We start from the raw sequence: 20,839 nt of genomic DNA, 5'->3' as shown, positions 1-20,839 counted from the left end.
AAACAGGAGTGCTGGGCTAACTGTCACAGTATTGTGTCTTATTAGGACACAGATGAAGGACCTGTTCATTCTGGGGAAGCAAACACCAATAACCCTCAGTACTAATGATTACTGAAAAGTTCAGATGCATCTAGTAGTAAATTTTACCAGGAGTATATGGCTAGCTGTTAATTTTCCTTCTGTCTTTATGCTGCACTGATTCTATTTTTTGTCATCTATTTACAGTCTCTGTCTTTAAAATATGGTTGTGTATCTTTGAGCTTTTACTCATTATGCCTTCATTGGGGATAGCCTCTCTGATAGAAGTAGGAATTCCACTGAGTAACACAGAAGAGGCATTTAATTTGGAGCTGCAGAGTTCTCAGACTGTGAGTGGGAAGGAGTTTGTCCGTAGTACTGTCTCACTGCTGGCTTTGCAGCTGCTGTGGGCTCCAGCATAAATCATTCTAGGGCTGCCCTCAGTCGACAGCACAGGTCAGGCGGGAGCCCTGGCTTGCTGTGCTCCCAGCAGGGCAAGAGGAGGAGCATTACTCCAGCCTCACTGCCAGCAGAAGGAAAGCTTCATTTGGCCAGTGCAGAAGGTCAGGGAAAGTTACAAGGAAACAGAGCAGGGATAATCTGAAGGATATCCCAGTGCAGCTGTTGGCTGCTGCAGAAGGAGGAAGCCTGCAGCCTCTGTAGCTGGGATTTGATGCAGATAAAGACACATCTGCATCAGGAGACTACTGTCAGAGAGAGGCAGAAGTTGCTCTTCAGAGATTTTCTCACTCATTTCCACAACCACTGTGCAACATTAAAGTCTCCTCTGGCTGAAAATTGTTTCCTGGAGTCTTACTGGAAAGCAGAAGCACAGAGAGTTTGTTCATATTTCTGTTAGCAACAGGAAATTTGTCATTTTAATCCTGAGTATTATTTACAGATTAGTAATTCCAGTATTAGACAATATTATTCCTGCTAGTGAAAGAGAAAAACAATGGATGCATTCATAACACCTGAAAATGAGTCGCTGCTGTTCAATTCCTCTGGTCCTGCGGCGTGGGATCCCTTCCATCGTCCCTTGGACACCATCCAGCCCTGGCACTTCAGGCTTCTGGCAGCAGTAATGGTGGTGGTGACTTCCCTGTCACTTGCTGAGAACCTGGCTGTAATCCTGGTAACTTTCAAGTTCAAGCAGTTGCGACAGCCTGTCAATTACGTGATCGTCAACCTGTCTGTGGCTGATTTCCTGGTCTCGCTGACGGGTGGCACCGTCAGCTTTTTAACCAACCTGAAAGGTTATTTTTATATGGGACACTGGGCTTGTGTGCTGGAAGGATTTGCTGTCACATTTTTTGGTAAGCTGGATTTTGTTTATAGTTGTACTGTTGTTCCATTCAGCATCCTTCAGCGTGTTCTGCTAGCAGTCCAGCAGCTTGCTGGGTCACTGACTTTGTGTGCTTTTAACTCCCTGATCCTTCCCCCAGGTACGTACAGTGTGTTGTGGATCTTGTGTGAGTGAATAACACAATCTCTAGCATATACCAGTGGCTTCTTGTCTGTTAGTCATCACTGAGTGTGGTCAATGTGGCGAGAAAAATTTTGCTAATGGACTAACAGCATTGGGGAGGGTCTGGTAAGAGAATGTCAGGAAAAAAATCACTGTGTAACCATCTTCACAGTTGGTGTTAGGAGAGTGTATAAAGAGGAGAGAGAGAAAAGTGAATCATAGAGTCAACCAGGTTGGAAGAGACCTCCAAGATCATCCAGTCCAACCTAGCACCCAGCCCTAGCCAATCAACTAGACCATGGCACTAAGTGCCTCATCCAGGCTTTTACGTGAGTGGCTGCTTGCAGACTGTGGAAGATACCAGGGCAGGGAAGCATCTTTCCATCCTGTAGTGGTTCTAGGAGCCCTGGCACACTGTAACAGCCACTCTGCACACCAACATCTTACCGTGGTTCTTCTTCTTGGCCCTGTTTTACTAACCTCACAAAAAGTATGAAAAGTATTCTAACAGGTGAAATCCTCACTACATGGTTTAAATACACCTCTGCAGAAAAATGGGAACTTAGTTTAAAATGAGATTTTTCACTGAGACAACCATTCATTCCTGCCTCCCTGTTCACCTCTGAGGCTGCATAATAAAGGTAACTTCCTAACTCCTGTCAGGCACATGCTGGTCCTTGGCCTGAAAAGGGGGTCCTGTGGCTGCTCTCAGCCTGGTGAAGCTACACAGCAGCAATGCCAGTGACAGACAAGGCTACTAAATCAGTTTGTGGCCTGTAAGTCATGTCCCACAGAAAAAGATGAGGCTGTTTCAAGATTTTGGTAGCCAGCCAGGATATTTGCCCAACCAGGATGCAAACCAGGATGATATTTGCCTAAGAAATGGATAGCTTGGGGTTGTGGGCAGCTGTCTGTAGATTAGAATTCTATGACAGTCTGAACTATAATATTTCTTGCATAGGCAGTGTTTTGAAGATATATTTTTATTTGTTAATTGGAAAGCTAGTCCTACAGAGGGACCTTGCCAGGCTGGATGAGTGGGCAATGAGATGAGATTTAACAAGGCTAAGTGCAGGGTTCTACACTTTGGCCACAACAACCCCAAGCAGCACTACAGGCTTCGGACAGAGAGGCTGGAGAGCAGACAGGCAGAGAGGGACCTGGGAGTGCTGGTAGATAGTAGCTGAACATGAGCCAGCAGTGTGGCCAAGAGAGCCAATGGCATCCTGGCCTGTGGCCAGTAGGACAAAGTTCTATACCCATCCTTCAGTACAACCTCCAAATTGTTAGGAAAATACTATTTTCATATCACATGAAACAGTTATACAATTCTAAAACAATTTAGAATAGGATTATGGAAGGGAGAGCAAGATCATGTGAAATGAAGTGTTTTCCTTGCCTGATTTCATCCCATTATTTTGATATCATGACACCTTATACACAGTTATAACCAACAGCCAGTAGGACAAGGGAGGTTATTCTGCCCCTGTGCTCAGCACTGCTCAGGCCACACCTTGAGTGCTGTGTCCAGTTCTGGGCTCCTCAATTCAAGAGAGATGTTGAGATACTGGAATGTGTCCAGAGGAGGGTGACAAAGCTGGTGAGGGGCCTGGAACACAGCCCTGTGAGGAGAGGCTGAGGGAGCTGGGGGTGTGCAGCCTGGAGAAGAGGAGGCTCAGGGCTGACCTCATTGCTGCCTACAACTACCTGAAGGGAGGCTGCAGCCAGGTGGGGTTGGTCTCTTCTGCCAGGCAACCAGCAACAGAACAAGGAGACACAGTCTCAAGTTGTGGCAGGGGAGGTCTAGGCTGGATGTTAGGAGGAAGTTCTTCCCGGAGGGAGTGATTGGCATTGGAATGGGCTGCCCCGGGAAGGTGGTGGAGTCACCATCTCTGGGGCTGTTCAAGCAAAGCCTGGATGAGGCACTTAGTGCCATAGTCTAGTTGATTGGACAGGGTTGGGTGCTAGGTTGGACTGGATGATCTTGAATGTCTTTTTCAACCTGGTTGATTCTATGATTTGCAGCTTTCCAGAATAGAACCAAACTGGGAAATAAAAGAAGCCATTGTCACTTAAATGGTCCAATTAGCTGCTTGGGTTTGTAGTCATTACACTATAAACTGACAAATACAAAAATCTTGTGCTCTTAAAAAAATAATATCAGAGTAATACACACAGATTGCATATCCTTTCATACTTGGATTGATGGGGAAGGTGCCTGATGTGGTGGGTGATCACACTGGATTAGGTTGCCCAGAATGGTTATGGAGTCTCCATCTGTGCAGGTATTTAAAACCCAACTGAACTTGGTCCTGGACAGCCTGCTCTATTGGGTGCTGGCAGTGTCTTGTACTGTATGACCTCCAGAGATGCCTTTCAGCTAAACAGTTCTGGGTTATATCATTGCTTTCCCGTGTCTCTATACAATTTGTGATGCTGACTGTGCTTTCTTACTGCAGGCATCGTTGCTCTCTGGTCCCTCGCTCTGTTGGCCTTTGAGCGGTACATCGTGGTCTGCCGCCCGCTGAGAAAAACACGCTTGAAGGGGAAGCACTCAGCCCTAGGTATTGCCTTTGTGTGGGCCTTTTCCTTCCTTTGGACCATCCCACCAACAATGGGCTGGAGCAGTTACACCACCAGTAAGATTGGAACTACTTGTGAGCCGAACTGGTAAGGCCACTCTTGGATAGCATGATAATGTGCTTGTTTGAAGCAGGGTAGAATGTTTTGGTGAGAAGAACTAGATCATAGGCTGTGAAAGGAAAACAATGGTGATGTCTGTTTCCCTCAGAGTCTTGCTGAAGAAGAAAGGAAAACATTAAATAACACTCTCACCATTTTTGTCACTCTCTGCTTTGGGCTTCTGACTGAGCTGCATCTCCCTAACCTCACCTGCCACTCACCTTTGCTTCTTAACCTCTATTCTTCTTTAGGACTGGGGTAAGGTTGAGAGGGGCAGGGGGAAGGTGCAGGGGTGGTTGAGAGCCCCTCCTGGGGACTCAGGTTTCTGGGAGGGCTGTTGTGTTTCTGTATTACCTTTTACCTTGTATATTTCTGTCTATAACTGTATATACTGTAAATATCTGCTTGTATATTGTGCTAGCTGTAAATAAATAGCTTCATTTATATTCCCAGAGCTAACTGAGACTAGTCTGGGTGATTTCTAAAGTGTGGGGGGGCAGGGAATACCCAAACCATCACAGACAAAGAAGCAAAACTTGTAGCTCAGGGTATCTCTGGGGCAGGAAATTAAAAGAAGGGTTTAATGATTGTGTCTACCTCTGCAGAAATGGCTGTGAACAAAGTTGTAACAAAAACTAAGCAAAATTTGCCAAGAACAGATGAAAAAAATGCTATTTTAAAGGGAGGAGCTTCCATCTGTAATGGAAATAACCATCCTATACCTCATGCTCTTTGTCAGGATTCAGAGAGGACAGAGTCAGGGTTTTTTTTTCAGTAGATAGGACAAAGCCCTGAGCAACCTGTTCTGACCCCACAGCTGGCTCAGATTTCAGCAGGAGGTTGGTCTACATGTCCCTTCCCAGCTGAACTATGACACCGTGGTCATTGCACTCTGCCTGAGCCCACGGCCCCATGGGCTCAGAGCTCCATCTGCTGTTGTCACTAAGGCTTTAAAAGGGCACTTCGATTTAAGACAAGTGACAAAAATACTAGGGACAGCTCTGAAGAGTAAAATTAAATCTTCAGGCAAACAAAAAGAATGTGTTTCAGTAATACATAGACACTGTGTTTTGTGTTTTATACAGGTACTCAGGAGCTTACACTGACCAGACTTACATTGTCACCTTCTTCACCAGCTGTTTCGTAGTGCCTTTGCTGGTGATACTGGTGTCCTATGGGAAACTGACACAGAAGCTGAGACAGGTCAGAAGAATCACTTGAAATTAAACTTGTAACACCTGTATGTATGCAAATAGTGGGAACTGCTGTGTTTAACCTTATAGAAAGGTTGGATGTAAGCAGATCAGATTTCCAGGCAGCAATTATCACCCCTCGTTGTGCGATCATCCTTACACGCAGAAGTTCATGCTGTGGTTAGAAATAGCTTCTCTAATAGTGCCATTTCCATCACTTCTCCACATCTCTCTCTACTTAAATATCAAAGCACTGAAAGAACATCTGCCTCACTAACAGAACAACCCAGGTTTGGTTTATTTACAGATTCATAGAATGACTTGAGTTAGAATAGACTAGAATCGAATAGAATAGAACTGAATCAAATCAACCAGGTTGGAAGAGACCTCCAAGATTGTCCAGTCCAACCTAGCACCCAGCCCTGTTCAATCAACTAGACCATGGCACTAAGTGCCTCATCTAGGCTTTTCTTGAATGCCTCCAGGGACAGTGACTCCCCCTCCCTGGGCAGCCCATTCAAATGACAAATCACAGTTGGAAGGCACCTTTAAAGATCATCTAGTTCAAATCCCCCCTGCCATTGGCAAGGACACTTTCCACTAGACCAGATTGCCAAAGGCCTCATACAATCTGGCCCTGAATACCTCTAAGGAGGGAGCATCCATGATGTGTTCCAGTGCCTCACCATCCTCACTGTAAAGTATTTCTTCCTAATCTCCAGTCTGATTCTGCATCTCTGGCTTTGGAGGAAGCAAGTGTTTTTGAGAGGTTGTGTAAAAACACCTTTCCAGAGAAGGGCAACGAAGCTGGTGAGAGGCCTGGAGCACAGCCCTATGAGGAGAGGCTGAGGGAGCTGGGGGTGTGGAGCCTGGAGAAGAGGAGGCTCAGGGGTGGCCTCATTGCTGCCTACAACTACTTGAAGGGAGGCTGTAGCCAGGTGGGTTTGATCTCTTCTGCCAGGCAAGCAGCAACAGAACAAGGGGACAGAGTCTCAAATTGTGGTGGGGGAGGTCTAGGCTGGATGTTACGAGGAAGGTGTTGGCAGAGAGAGTGATTGGCATTGGAATGGGCTGCCCAGGGAGGTGGTGGAGTTGCTGTCCTTGGAGGTGTTCAAGCAAAGCCTGGATGAGGCACTTAGTGCCATGGTCTAGTTGATTGGACAGGGTTGGGTGCTAGGTTGGACTGGATGATCTTGGATGTCTTTTCCAACCTGGCTAATTCTATGATTCCATGATCTTGAATTTGTCCAGGATAAAAAGATCACTAATTTACTTCAATTCAATGCCATTTCTTAAGTCTTAAACCAGCTAAAGCAGAATTTAGCTCAAAATAGCTGCACTTGTATACATCCAGAGTGCTGAGTAATACTGTGTAACACTTACATGGAGAGTAAGATGCAGCATTTGTGATGCTTTAGTAAATAAATTATTAGGTTGCCCAGGAGAAAATTCAATTTCATGTAATGATTATGTTGACCTGAAAATCTGCAAAAAGTGAAAAAGGAGAGAACAGAATAGGAAAATTCCCATCTGGGGACAATATTTTGGGAGACTGATTGTGATTTCTCTTTCCTGTAAGGACACTTTGTGTTACTACTTCAGTAATAAATTCAGTGGATTTCTGGCAGACTGTTAGCCTGCTCACTGAATTCACTGCTTGGAGGTCTTGTTGTTTGCTTCCTAGAATCTTCTGTCTTTTCTTTAAAGGTGTCAGATACACAAGGCAGGCTGGGAAGTGGCAGGAAGCCTGAAAGACAAGTAACTGCAATGGTGGTGGTTATGATCATTGCCTTCCTAATCTGCTGGACGCCGTACGCTGCCTTTTCCATCCTAGTCACCGCACGCCCCTCCATTGAACTGGATCCTTGTCTGGCAGCAGTGCCAGCCTTCTTTTCCAAAACAGCTACTATTTATAATCCAATTATCTATGTCTTTATGAACAAACAGGTACTGCATGCTCTCATAGTATCTTTAACACTCTTATGTGGTTATTTTGTCTTGTTTTATAATGAATTTCTTCTCCCTATTTTTTCTAACCTGGTTAATCCTGTGATTCTGTAAACTAGCAGTGCAGTATCCAGCAGACAAGAGTAAGAACACCACAGTATAGCTGCCTGTTGGAAGGTAGGGTAAGGCTCTGTACAGTATTAAAATGCAAATGCTAATGGTTATTAGGTTTAGATAGCATAAAGGAAAAACAGCCCTTAGTGGATATCAGCTTGCTTTAGTCTCTATACAGTACTAGAATTCAAATGCTAATAGTTATTAGGTTTAGATAGCATAAAGGAAAGCCAGCCCTTAGTGGATATCAGCTTGCTTTAGTCTCTATACAGTACTAGAATTCAAATGCTAATAGTTATTAGGTTTAGACAGCATAAAGGAAAACTAGCCCTTAGTGGATATCAGCTTGTTTTCTGTAGGAAAAGTCTGCATTCAAGACTGCCCCACTACCTCTTCTGCAAGGACAGGCTGAGAGAACTGGGGTTGTTCAGCCTGGAGAAGACAAGACTCCAGGGAGACTTAATAGTGGCCTTCCAGTACCTGAAGGAGGCCTACAAGAAGGCTGTAGAGGGACTGTTTCCAGAGGGATAGGGAAAGGGCAAGGGGCAATTGTTTGAAATCAGAGAAGAGTAGAATAAAGTAGACTTTGAGAGTCTTTTCCAACCCAAAGTAATCTGTGACTATTGTGGGACTCACCTTTCAGCTCTTCTCTTGTTTGCCTGTGGGAGGGCAGAAGGTGCTGCCTAAAGCCTTGAGGAGTCCACTTCTAACAGCAAAATCTGCTGCGGTAGCACCGAGTGGCTCTTGGTGGCTGGGGAGAAATCACAGAATCACAGAATTAATCAGGTTGGAAAAGACCTCCAAGATCATTGAGTCCAACCTATCATCTAACCCTTCCAATTAACTAACCCATGGCATTAAGTGCCTCATCCAGTCTCCTCTTAAACACTTCCAGGGATGGGGACTCCACCATCTCCCTGGGCAGCCCATTCCAATGCCAATCACTCTTTAAGTGAAGAATTTTTTCCTAATGTCTTTGAAATTTGAGAAGAGTAGGTTTAGATTGGATGTTAGGAACAAATTGTGCACCATGATGGTGGTGGAACACTGCAACAGGTTGCCCATGGAAGTAGTTGAGGCCCCATTCAGGCTGTTGTTTGAGGTCAGGCAACCTGATCTAGTGCAGGATGTCTCTGCTCACTGCAGGGGTGTTGGACTAGATGACCTTTGGACGTCCCTTCCAACCCAAACCATTCTGTGATTTTGGAACTCTTTAAGAATGCAACACCAATGAACTGATTGGGAAGCAGGATGGAAGTCTGTTCATAGCTTGTGTTTGTGTTGGGGATATGCTGCCTTTTGTGGCTGTGTGTGCTGGGCAGGGAGCATCTTTGGAATGGGAGCGGAAGATGAGGTGCAGAGAAGAGGAACTGACAAGGGGATGAACCAGATTTACCTGTGTTGTCTATGGTAACAGGCAAGAAGATAAGCTTGAGTAGATTTGTGCGATCAGTGGAGGAGTTACTGAGAGTAATAGCATCAAGCAGAGCAAAAAAATAACCCATGTAAGTGAGAAGGAAGAATGGTCAGATGACTGTTGTAAGAAGAGATGAACAGATGTATTTATTCAGTCCTGCAGAGAGAAGTATGGTTTGTCTCACATCCTATGGAAAGTGTCCTGCTCTCTCAACGAATGGACATAGAAAATTGATGCTTTTTTGCCTTGCTCATGGTTATGAGCAGCATGATAAAAAAGTCATTGTTGTATAGCATAGGAAAGCAACTCATGAGCCTGGAGAAAAGACCAATTCTCACATCAGACATGACTAGTTACAAGCAGAAGACAGCAAATGTTGTTGTTTGATTGCTTTAATAAGATTTGTCAGTAGTGTGTTTTTTTTTTTTGGAACATTGTTATTTGTCAGTTTGAGAGTTCTTTGTGGTGGGACAAGTGGGGCTATTTCCTTACCTTCCCAACTGACACTGCCCAGGGAGGTGGTGGAGCTGCCATCCCTGGAGGTGTTGAAGAAAAGCCTGGTTGAGGCACTTAGTGCCATGGTCTAGTTGATTGGCTAGGGCTGGGTGCTAGGTTGGACTGAATGATCTTGGAGGTCTCTTCCAACCTGTTTGATTCTGTGATCTCCAAGAATTAGCTGAGACAGATGCTGTTTTTTATAGAGCTATTCTAAAATTTGTACATGTTTTAACTGATCTCCTTTTGTTTCTACTTTCTAGTTCAGGAAGTGTCTGATTCAGATGTTCACCTGCCGTGCCATGCAAAGTGCAGAGTCCAACAGGAACCCAACTTTACAGAGAGCAGTGCTCACCCAGGACAAAAAAGGCAGAGAGATGTCCACTATGGCAGTGCGTAGCACTGTTTCTAAGAGGAAAACCAGAGATGAACACAGAAATTGCAAATCTTCTCCTCAGTTGGCAGCTTCAGGAAACAAAACCTGTCCTGCACAGGATGGGAGATGCAATCATTAATACAGTGCTACAGCATCTTTCCCTACTGCCATCACTTAATACCAAAAAAATGTTGTTAGTGGGGACATTATGCTCCTGTGGGCACCAGCTTTGGAGATTGCAGGCTCCTGAGTGCATGTAAGAGTTTCTTGGCTCTGCAGTTGCAATCAAAACACCCAGCCATAAGGTGAGTCCCTTCCTCCACTGCGTTCCTCTTCCCAGCCCACAGCCTGCTTACTCCTGAAGATAACAACAGGGGAGCCCAGACTTGCTATGTAAGACACAGTAATGACAGGATGATTTTACATTGATGACAGCTCCATGGTCAGATAGACAAACCCACAAAGTGGCAAATGGCTTCAACGTGGTAATGGCATGGGCAGCATGACCTAGCAGCCACCTGGGCCTCAGCATGCTCACGTAGGCTGCTTGTGCACTCATCCCTGCTTGTGGCCCCTTGCAGCATTGACACCAAGGCAGCTCCTGTCCTGGCTTTCTGATGCATTTTCCTTGGCCTTTCTGAAGGCCACCTGATCACTGAAGCACTGCTGACTAACATTTGCTGTCTACAACTACCTGCAGGGAGGCTATAGCCAGGTGGAGTTGGTCCCAGGCTAGCAGCAAGAGAACATGGAGACACAGTATCGAGTTGTGGCAGGGGAGGTCTAGGCTGGGTGTTAGGAGGAAGTTGTTGCCAGAGGGAGTGATTGGCATTGGAATGGGCTGCCCAGGGAGGTGGTGGAGTCACTGTCCCCGGAGGTATTGAAGCAAAGCCTGGCTGAGGCACTTAGTACCATGGTCTAGTTGATTAGACAGGGCTGGGTGCTAGGTTGGACTGGATGATCTTGGAGGTCTCTTCCAACCTGCTTGATTCTACGATTCTGTGGGAGAAAGCATGAGCTCCTCTCTCCCTGTGCCTGTCACCAGCCTTCTTGTAGACAGAAATTCAACTGCAAGGGAATTTCTCTGTCCAATGTTACCATTTTAAACCCTGATTTTAATAAGAAACTTTTACACACTGATATCTTGCTCTTCATTCAGGACTCAAAATTATTCTAACTTTCATCCTTTTGATGTTTTTCTGAGTAGAAGGATTATCCTTTTTGGTATTTTTCTGTTTAGATTCAAATGCCCTGATTTCCCTTTTAGAGTATTAAGCCACAAAGATGGGAGTTACTCTGTAAATAACATCATGAGCTGCACATGTGAGATGTCACTGCATGACATCTACAGCCTTCCTATTATCTTTTATTGTCGTTTACAGCCTAATTGTGGTCTCAGTGGGCTTAAGCTCTGCACTGCTCAATTTTAAACCCAAGCTAGGACCCTCATTCTGACAGTCCAGATTCATTCATGATTCATGTTCTTTAACATTAATCCTGTGTGATTTAGAGCAGAAAAAAAAAGTGAATAAAGATGTATATCTCTCTTAAATGTTTTGGAAATACTGTGAGACCAGAAGGGTAAGGTGTTCAGTTATTATTTGTATGCATTTTTGTGCTCATTAGTCTGTTAAAACAGTGAGGATTGATTTGAAAGCATAAATTCTTGCATTTAAGACTCAGATTTTCTCTTTGCAAGGAAATGTTGACCCAGGTTAATTACATGTTAATGGTATTGGATGTATTAAATCGTGAAGAGGTGACAGAAGTGTTAGTATTTAATTAAAAGCAACAGAATTATTTTACCTGCTGAGAAGGTAAGGACATGTAGACTGTAGCTCTGTTGTACAAAAATGAAGCATCAAGCCTTAAGTAACACCAAACAAAACCAATGTAAAAATGCAGAGGAAATGAGGAGGAGAAAAGAGAAAGATAAAATGAGATTCACTATCTGGTAACTGACCACATCATCCTCAGAGCAAGGCATTCATGATGCAGTGGTGCTGGTGAGTCTTTCAGGCTGTTTCATCAAGGAGAATTTAGTTTGCATCTATACATGGACTGAGGACACCAGCTTGTGAAGATAATCAAAGTGCCTCCAGCTAAGAAAAATGGGACCACACCTCCTTAAAGACACTAATGGCCAGTGCCAGGTTAGCCATGGGTGACACTGCCATTGTGCTTGGCAAGGTGGACAGTCTGGCCCCATGCTTTGCATTACTGTGTTCAAAACCTTATAAGGAAGGGTATTTACAGGGGAGCTTTGAAAACAATTGTGAAACACTCAAAACTAGAGGGTGGTTAGAAATAAAATGCTGGATTGACATGCTGTTTATAAGGATAGTAGAGGATGTGCTGGAATGTGTTCAGAAAAGAGCCATAAGGATGATCAGAGGGCTGCAGCAACTCCTATGAAGACAGGCTGAGAGTGTTGGGGTTGTTCAGTTGGAGAAGAGAAGGCTCTGAGGAGGCTGCATTGTAGCCTTCCAGTATCTGAAGGAGACCTACAAGAAAGCTGGTGAGGGACTTTTGAGAGTGTCAGGTAGTGAGAGGACTAAGAGGAATGCATCAAGCTAGAGGAGGGATGCCAGTGGAGCACCTGGGTAAAATGGCTTTTTTCACCAATATGGTTGGGTGGTCATTCTCCTGCTTTATTTCTGTGTACAGTGAGTTCTATGCTTTCTTGCAAGAGGTGTGCACAGCTAACTTGGTTTAGGATTGGTTACATGTGGAGGGTACAGGGTCACAAGCATGGCATGGATAGGGTGATATACAATAACATTCTATGGGGTCAGCCCCTAGGCTGGCTAACCCAGCCCCCTTGGGCTGGCTAACTCTGCCCACATGCAGCTGGCACTCCACCCCCTGCAGCTGCATCTGGGGGCTGCTATCCAGAGCCTGGTATCTTAGGTCCCAAGATGGACTCAAGGACACTTCCCAGCACGCATTGCTCATGTTTATCATTTCATGTCCTGTTAGCAAAAATCTCTCCACAGAGGGGAGATTTAAATTAGATGTTAGGAAGAAATTCCTCACCATGAGAGTGGTGAGACACTGGAATGGGTTGGCCAAGGAGGTGGTTGAGGCCCCATCCCTGAGGATGTTTAAGGCCAGAATGGATGAGGCTGTGGCCAGCCTGATCTAGGGCAGGGTGTCCCTGCCCGTGGCAGAGGAGTTGGAACTGAATGCTCCTTGTGGTCCCTTCCAACCCTGACTGATTCTATGATTATCAACCCCATTCAGAGGAGACCTTTTCTCAGAACAAACACACTTAGAAGATTTGATGGGATCCTTCAGTGAGAGGTGGTGACTTGTATAAAGCCTAGGTAGGTCCAGAATTCAACTTTGCTTTGAGTCTCCATGATACTCCTCCACCACTCTTCCCACAGATCTACGCAGGCAGACATGTGTTTGCTCCCAGTCCAGCTAGAGGAATAAAATCCATATTCACCAGCTAAACCTTTTTCTGTTGAATTTCAGCCTCAATGAAAATGATGACCCAAGAAAACAGTGTCATGAATATTAACAATAATTCTCCTCTCAATTATTGAGAAATGTAATTTGTAAATGATCAGTGAGTACTCTTGGGAAATTTATGATAATGTTCTTTATTGTAATAGTTCATATTATAAATTGTACTATTCTTTCTCTTTATTACATTTATATTGAAGCCTCTTCCTTTCTCCCTTGTCAGAAAGAGTTAAAAATCTGTAAGAATTTAAGAGCCTTTCAGTAATTTGGCACATCAGGTTTTGCTCAGCTATTATCTAGCTTGCATCAAGATATTAATGTAGTCATCTCTCTTTAGTCTCAATGAATTGCTATAAAAATGTCAAACAATTAGATTATATTGGCCAACATAGCCCTGTTTGATTGAGTACAGACGTAGGCCACGTCTGTTGAATCATGCTGATGAAGAAGCAGGAGGGCTTGCGGAACTCCAGCACAAATTTATTTCAATATAGGTACCATTTAGGTTTCCAGTGTCAGTGCTTGGCAATACTAATAACCAAAAAATGCTAATTAGGGTTTTTTTTTCAGCTGGAATAAAAGTCAATGTCGTTCAGGACAAATACTAATGAACTCTGGAGGAGGAGGAAAAAAGCACATGTACAAAAATAGCTCTGAAGCCAGTATGGTGGTACAGAGAGTGAGATGCTGCTCCACTGCAGAGCTGTGACCATACCCAATGAGCAAAATGAATCACAGAATCACAGAACATAACCTGGTTGGAAGACACCTCCAAGATCATCAAATCCAACCCTCACGGAACATAACCTGGTTGGAAGACACCTCCAAGATCATCAAATTCAACCCTCATAGAATATACCTGGATGGAAAACACCTCCAAGATCATCCAATCTGACTTCTGACCCTCACAGAACATACCTGGTTGGAAGACACCTCCAAAGACATCCAATCAGATTTCTGACCCTCACAGAACATAACCTGGTTGGAGGACACCTCCAAGATCATCCAATCCAACCCTCACAGAACATACCTGGTTGGAAGACACCTCCAAGATCATCCAATCCAACTTCTGACCCTCACAGAACATACCTGGTTAGAAGACACCTCCAAAATCATCCACTCTGACATCTGACCCTCACAGAATATAACCTGTTCAGAAGACACTCCCAAGATCATCCAATCTGAGTTTTGACCTAGCACTGAAGGGGTAACACTAAACCGTGTCCCTAAGAGCCAGGTCCACATGCCACTTGATCATCTCCAGGGATCATCTGAAGGACTAGGGGTCAATGTGCTGGAAAGCAGCTCCATGGAGAAAGACCTTGGAGTTCTAGTGGGCAGCAAGTTCACCATGGAGCAGCAATGTGTCCTTGTGGCCAAGACAGCCAATGGCATCCTTGGGTGCACTAAGAAAAGTGTGTCCAGCAGGCCTAGGGAGGCTCACTTTCCCCTCTACTCTGCCCTGGTGAGACTACACCTGCAATACCGTGCCTAGTTTTGGGCTCCCCAATTCAAGAGAAACAGGATTCTGCTGGAAAGAGTCCATCAGAGACCTACAAGGATGACTGGGGGAGTTGGACTAGATGATCTTGGAGGTCTCTTCCAACCTGGTTGATTCTATGATTCTTATGAAGAAAGACAGAGAGCCCTGAGACTAGTCTTGAGAAGGCTGAGAGGGGATCAATGTCTATAAATATGTGAGGGTGGGTATCAAGATGAAGGTGGCAGGCTCTTTTCAGCAGTGTCTAGTGATAGGGCAAGTTAGAATCAGGTACAAGCTGGAACATAGGAGGTTCCACCTCAACATGAGGATGTCATAAATAACAGGCATAAACTGGCGTTCATGCAAGTTAAGGCTTTAATAGAGTTGCAGGAATAAAGCAGTGTACAGGCCTGGGTACAAGAGGAGACTCTGCTCTACCCTAACGCACACCCTTTGCCTTCAGTTTTCTCTCTTTATACCCTATTCTATTACATATTCATTACTAAGTTCTAAGAAAAGATTGGGTTTTCTTTATCAGTTTTTATGAATGTGAGATGTCTCTTCCACACAGGTCCCCTTTTATCCAGTGGTCCCTCTGGTAGTCTTTGATGAAGCAAGGGGTCTTGCTTAAGTGTCTTCCTCATGAACTTCCAAGTCCTTGTTCTTCTGTTTGCTCATACAGGAAAGGTGGCACCAGGAGGAATGCATTTCCATTCAAATATGCAAAAGACTATCTCTTCCACATGCCTCCCTCCTTCACCAATCTTATTACTCTTATCTTAAGCCTACTGCATACCTTTGCGATGGTGGTGCAAGCAGGAATGCAGTTTTGTTCAACCCCCCCCTTCCTCCTTGTCTGTGACCTCTTGCCACGAATTGATCGGATCAAACGTATGGTTCTATAGATTTCTCACAAGGAGACACTTCTTTATGGTGAGGGTGACAGAGTACTGGAGCAGGCTGCCCAGAGAGGTTGTGGAGCCAGTCTCCTTCTCTGGAGACTTTCAAAACCTGCCTGGATGCACTCCTGTGGGAGCTGTCCTAGATGATTCTGCTTCAGCAGGGAGGTTGGACTTGATCTTCAAAGGTCCCTTCCGACCCCTAGCATTCTGTGCTCTCTCTTACCTATGGGAATAGTGCTGCTTAAGTTCTGTCTCTGCCTGCACCATAAATATCACACACAGTTTCCTGTCGGGTAAAGAGTCAGTGTTTGTAGTTGAGCTCTAGCTACAACTCAGTGCTGGCTGCTATGCCATGTTGGAATCACTAAGACTGGATTCCTCTGTTCCTGCACAGACTGTCTGCAGCCCTGTGTCATGGAGGGCCCATAGGCCCAATTTAGGCTTGTACATGCTTTACCTTGCCTGGGCATGTTTTTCTGCCCACACCAGAGGTAAACACACTAAAGAGACACAAAGGAACACAAAAGGGGCACAGCAGAGCTGGCGCCATGAAGTCTGGCCTGCTCAGGGCCCGGGTTGTGTAACGCAGTTGTGTAAGCCCACGTGCCTAGCTTATGGCCCACCAGGTACAAGGCCCATGCTATTACCATATTTGGGAGGGCCAGGCCTGTGGCCCTTGCCTGTTATGGTGTGCTTTGGTTAACTGCCGAGCTGGTTGGTCATTCTGGTGGCCAAGGGGCCATTAATCTTGGGCCACATCTGATAAATAGGAGGTACACAGGTAAACAAAGTGCGTGCTTGCTTGCCTGCTTGCTTGCTTTTGCTTCACTGCTTGCTGCTATTCTCCACAGAGCTCAGTCTCCCGTGCAGCCATGTGTCCTGGAGTCCTGTACCCCTAAATTCCTCTCCTGCCTGGACTTCTGGGGGAAAGGGGAAAAGCCACCTGGTTTCCCCCCCCCCCACCTCGCCTGCCCTGCAGCCGTGAAGGGGGCGGGGACACTGCCCCGTGAGTTCCCACGCTGGAGCCAGGCTGGGATTGGCCGTGCGCTTTCGTGCCTAAGGTGTGGTAACTCTGCCCTTTGTCTAGCCAAGGTTATAAATATTTGGGGTCTTCCCGCCTTTGGGATTCCCGCTTTGGAGTTTGCCCGTGCCTGGACGTACGTGTCTGCCTGAGCTCACACACTCCCCTGTGCCTGGACTGCAGAGAGACCTTCAGGAATTTGCTTTCCTATTGACACCTTTGTGTGCCTAACGACCCTTAACGACCTTTAGCGATTCCCCTGCAGCCGCTGGAAAGAAGAGGAAGACAGACCGCAGGAGTCAGCCTGAGTGAGTTATTTGGCTTACCTTAATTTAGTAAGAAACCACTATTAATTAATAGCCAACGCCTTTTCCAACTTCTGACTTCCAATATAGTCAGATTATTGATGGTATCCGTGTAGATTAATTCTCATGCAACTGAATCTGCTTATCAAACTAAATTAATCTTTGTATATATAGTTGTGGGGTCGGGTTTTTGGGAAAATAAAAAATAACTGTTTTTGATAAATTCCCGACTCGGCCACGTATCAATTCCTGCCCTCCGCAACACCATGCACCCTATTGCATGCCTGCTCCCTTATCACTGCCTGGTAAACTCCACTGCTGTGAGTTGCCAGCAGTGTACCCTGGGTTGTCTGCACACGATCGGCCTGTGTGGTCAGCGCGACATCCTGCCTCTGCACCTGAAGGTCCTGCTTAGAATCCCTGCACAGAGAGCCCAGAAGAAGCCAGGAGAACAAGGTCAGAGATTGTCTGTATGTCTGCATCCTTTCCCCTGCAGCCAGGAGAATCCCAGCCTCGCCGTCCACGGGCAGAGTTCCCTGAAGATTGGACACTGGTATAGGCTGTGACTGATAATTAATAAGAATTTGTGAGTAAGTGCTTTAATGCCTCTGTTATTTCTATTGCCTCCTGCTATTGCAGAAAGAGCTTCAGCCCACCTAGTGGACAAGCAGCATATTGATCCGAAGCGGCATTTGGCCACGGGGAAATTCCTCTCTCTATAGTTTGAATGTTTGCTAGTTATTAACAAGTTACTGTTTGATGTTATTCCTAGAATGTCTTCCATAACTGTGTTAAAGAACAGCTATTAATATTAAAATTCAGTGGTTGGGGGTAGCAAGAGTTCAAAATATTGAAATTAATAAATCATATACTTTTGTAGAATATCCTCTTGCACCAATTAATTTCCCCCCTCTGCAACACCCTGTCATGGACCACACAGGAAGGAACGAGTCCTTCCAGGTGAAACAGCTCTCAAGCATCCGGTGTCCATTCAGACCCCATGTCTTTGATAGTTAAAGCTGTGCTGGTTTAACTTAAAAGCTGAAAACAGTTTCTTTTCCATGTATGGTGAAAATTCAGAACATAAGGTTAAGTTGTTGACGTGCTGCTAGAACAGATGCATCACAGGCAAAGCATAGTGGCGGTCCTCCTCTTCTGGGTGAGTTCCCACTCTGCCCCAGCACATCTGAGGCAGCATTTGATCTTAGGTGATGGTAGGTTGTAAGATGCTGATCACCATAAAGACAAAGGCCTGGTGAGGATCAGATGTGCAGTGACAAGGAAGGAGCTCCACTAACCTAAACAAGGTAAGGAGTCAAGCAAGTTGTTAGCCTTAGGGCTGTCAAGGGTAGATGATTAGCCTATTGCCCTGGGGTGAAACTCACTGAGATGGGTCTGGGAGAGAAGCTCTTTGACCACATTCTTAAAATCCATGCTAGTAGTTGTTGTCTGTTATTGTATCCACATAAAGACACTTCAACTACAGGCATGGATTAATACCTGAGAGGTACTCTAAAAATCTCTTCCTTGTGGCTTCACAGACATTAAGCTGCTCCATCACCCACAACACACAGAGGAAGAGATCTGCATTCACAGAAGATGGTTGGCTGCCTTCTGACATCCCACTCCTGGATAGCCTTCAGGTCAGACAAGGTGCCAGAGCAGGGGTCAGTCAGAAGTTGTGAAGGTTAGCAGGTTGTGAAGTCATGAATCAGTGTTCAGACTGAGACAAATGGGCTTAAATAGTCTTGGGATATATCTTTCCAGCAATCTCAAATATGCTGTAACTTCCCTGCCTACAAATACCCATAGACATAGAATCATAGAATGGTTTAGGTTGGAAGAGACCTCAAAGATCATCTAATTCCAACCCTACACCATAGTCAGGAACACCTCCCACTAGAACAGGTCACTCAAGGCCTCATCCAACCTAGCCTTGAACACCTCCTCAACCTCCTTGGGCAACCTGTTCCAGTGTTTCACCACACTCACTGTGAAGAACCCCTTCCTAATATCTAGTTTAAATCTCCCCTCTGCCAATTTAAGCCCATTACTCCTTGTCCTGTCATTACAAGACCTTGTAAATAGTCCCTCCCCAGCCCTCCTGTAGTCCTCCTTCATATATTGCAAGACCACTCCAAGGTCTCCTCGAAGCCTTCTCCTCTCCAGGCTGAAAAGCCCCAACTCTTGCAGCCTGTCCTCATAGCAGAGCTGCTGCAGTCCTTTGATCATCTTCATGGCCCTCCTTTGGACTCACTCCAACAGTTTGATGTCCATCAGCTGCTCAGTATTTTCATAGAATTTCATAGAATCAACTAGGTTGGAAGAGACCTCCAAGATCATCCAGTCCAACCTAGCACCCAGCCCTATCCAATCAATTAGACCATGGCCCTAAGTGCCTCATCCAGTCTTGTCTTGAAGACCTTAAGGGATGGTGCCTCCACCACCTCCCTGGGCAGCCCATTCCAATGCCAATCACTCTCTCTGTGAAGAACTTCTTCCTAATATCCAGCCTATACCTACCATGGCACAACTTGAGACTGTGTCCCCTTGTTCTATTGCTGGTTACCTGGGAGAAGAGGCCACCCCCCACCTGGCTACAATGCCCCTTCAGGTAGTTGTAGACAGTAATAAGATCACCCCTGAGCCTCCTCCATGTCCCTTTACTGAGAGGACCATCTCCCCCAGCTTTGGAGAGAGAAGCATAAGGAATGAGAGATCCCTGAATGATCACAGATAGCAGTTTAATTTTAGAGCCGTTGCACCAGAGACTTAGTGCCAGAGCTTCTCTTTTTGTTGTCTATTATTTTGTAGCAAACTTGCTGCACTTCTTCCCTGCAGACCATTTAAGACTGCACACCTCCCCTGAACAGCTATCTCCTACTCAAATTATGCTCTTATCCTAGAATATTATCAATAAATTCACCAGGAGAAAGTGTGGGGTGGGGTTTTTTTTTCCACCCCTTTCTCTCTCTTCACATTTTTTAGATTCCATAAATTTTAGCTGACCAATTCTTTTCACACTCAAATATATTAAGCAATGTCATTTCTGTTATAAAAGCTAATTGATAATGTGATTTGTTATGTTGCTGAGACATAATTCAGAAAGTTATTTTAAAGCCGTTGATCCATGGAACTGCACTAACTGTTTAATATTTCTTGTATGAATGGGGTACAGCACGAGGGAAGGACGTGGATGAAATATTTTCAGAAGCTTTTATTCTTGTTGTTTGGGCTTGTGCCAATGTCTTTCTAGTAGAGAGCTCATACGTCCTGAGCTGTACCTACAGCAATTTATTCTTTAGTCGTTAGTTAGCATGATTTTTTTCCCCCCCTTTCCTCCCAAGCTGCTGATTAATATATATAATATTTTAAAAATGAAGAGCTCAGAGTCTTAATAAATGGAAAGCATCCTCCAGAATACTCCTCCAAGAAAAAAAAAAAAAGGTAGAAAAGTGAATTTAATAAAAATAATTTCTCACTTAATATTATGAAAAGAATTTCTCCCTCTTGTGAGATCCCAGCCGGAGTACAGCATCCAGATCAAGGCACAAGAAATAGGGGAATGTGTTAGAGTGGGTCCACTGGAGAGTCAGAGCTGGAGCATCACTGCAGTGAGGATGGGATAAGTTGGGGTTTTCAGCCTGGAGAAGCCTCCAAGGAGACTTTTTTGTGACCTTTCCAAGGAGGAAGGTGTCTTACAGGAAAGACAGAGAGTGGATTTTACAAAGACCTGTAGTGACAGGAGAATCGTAGAGTCCATGAGGCTGGAAGATCATCCAGTCCAATGCTCAAGGAAATGGCTTTTCCTGCAATTATTGAAGTACTCTTGCTAATAAATGAGAGTACTTAGAATCATAGAATCACAGAATCAACCAGGTTGGAAGAGACCTCCAAGATCATCCAGTCCAACCTAGCACCCAGCCCTATTCAGTCAACTAGACCAT

The 20,839-nt window shown here is 45.0% G+C and overlaps 1 protein-coding gene across 1 annotated transcript; it reads left to right on the top strand.

Annotated features, from left to right (window-relative positions):
* Positions 1 to 271: 271 nt before the first annotated feature.
* Positions 272 to 17,728, top strand: LOC135176232 (vertebrate ancient opsin-like). The gene is made up of 6 exons (XM_064145098.1): positions 272 to 1,334; positions 3,946 to 4,156; positions 5,254 to 5,371; positions 7,069 to 7,308; positions 9,598 to 10,015; positions 13,752 to 17,728. The coding sequence occupies exons 1-5, from the start codon at positions 974 to 976 to the stop codon at positions 9,847 to 9,849; spliced, it is 1,182 nt and encodes a 393-aa protein (XP_064001168.1). The 5' UTR covers positions 272 to 973; the 3' UTR covers positions 9,850 to 10,015; positions 13,752 to 17,728.
* Positions 17,729 to 20,839: the final 3,111 nt, after the last annotated feature.

Source organism: Pogoniulus pusillus, chromosome 6, assembly GCF_015220805.1.
Source record: "Pogoniulus pusillus isolate bPogPus1 chromosome 6, bPogPus1.pri, whole genome shotgun sequence".
NCBI lineage: Eukaryota > Metazoa > Chordata > Aves > Piciformes > Lybiidae > Pogoniulus > Pogoniulus pusillus.
The sequence above is the reverse complement of the archived record's forward strand: the minus strand, read 5'-3'. Positions and strand labels throughout refer to the sequence as shown.

What these genes read in the sequence shown, in the direction of transcription:
- LOC135176232 (XM_064145098.1), top strand. Translation starts at nt 974, where the DNA reads ATGGATGCATTCATAACACCTGAAAATGAGTCGCTGCTGTTCAATTCC. An exon ending in ATTTGCTGTCACATTTTTTG is followed by an intron (nt 1,335 to 3,945) that starts GTAAGCTGGATT and finishes TTCTTACTGCAG; the next exon opens with GCATCGTTGCTCTCTGGTCC. An exon ending in TGACACAGAAGCTGAGACAG is followed by an intron (nt 5,372 to 7,068) that starts GTCAGAAGAATC and finishes TTTTCTTTAAAG; the next exon opens with GTGTCAGATACACAAGGCAG.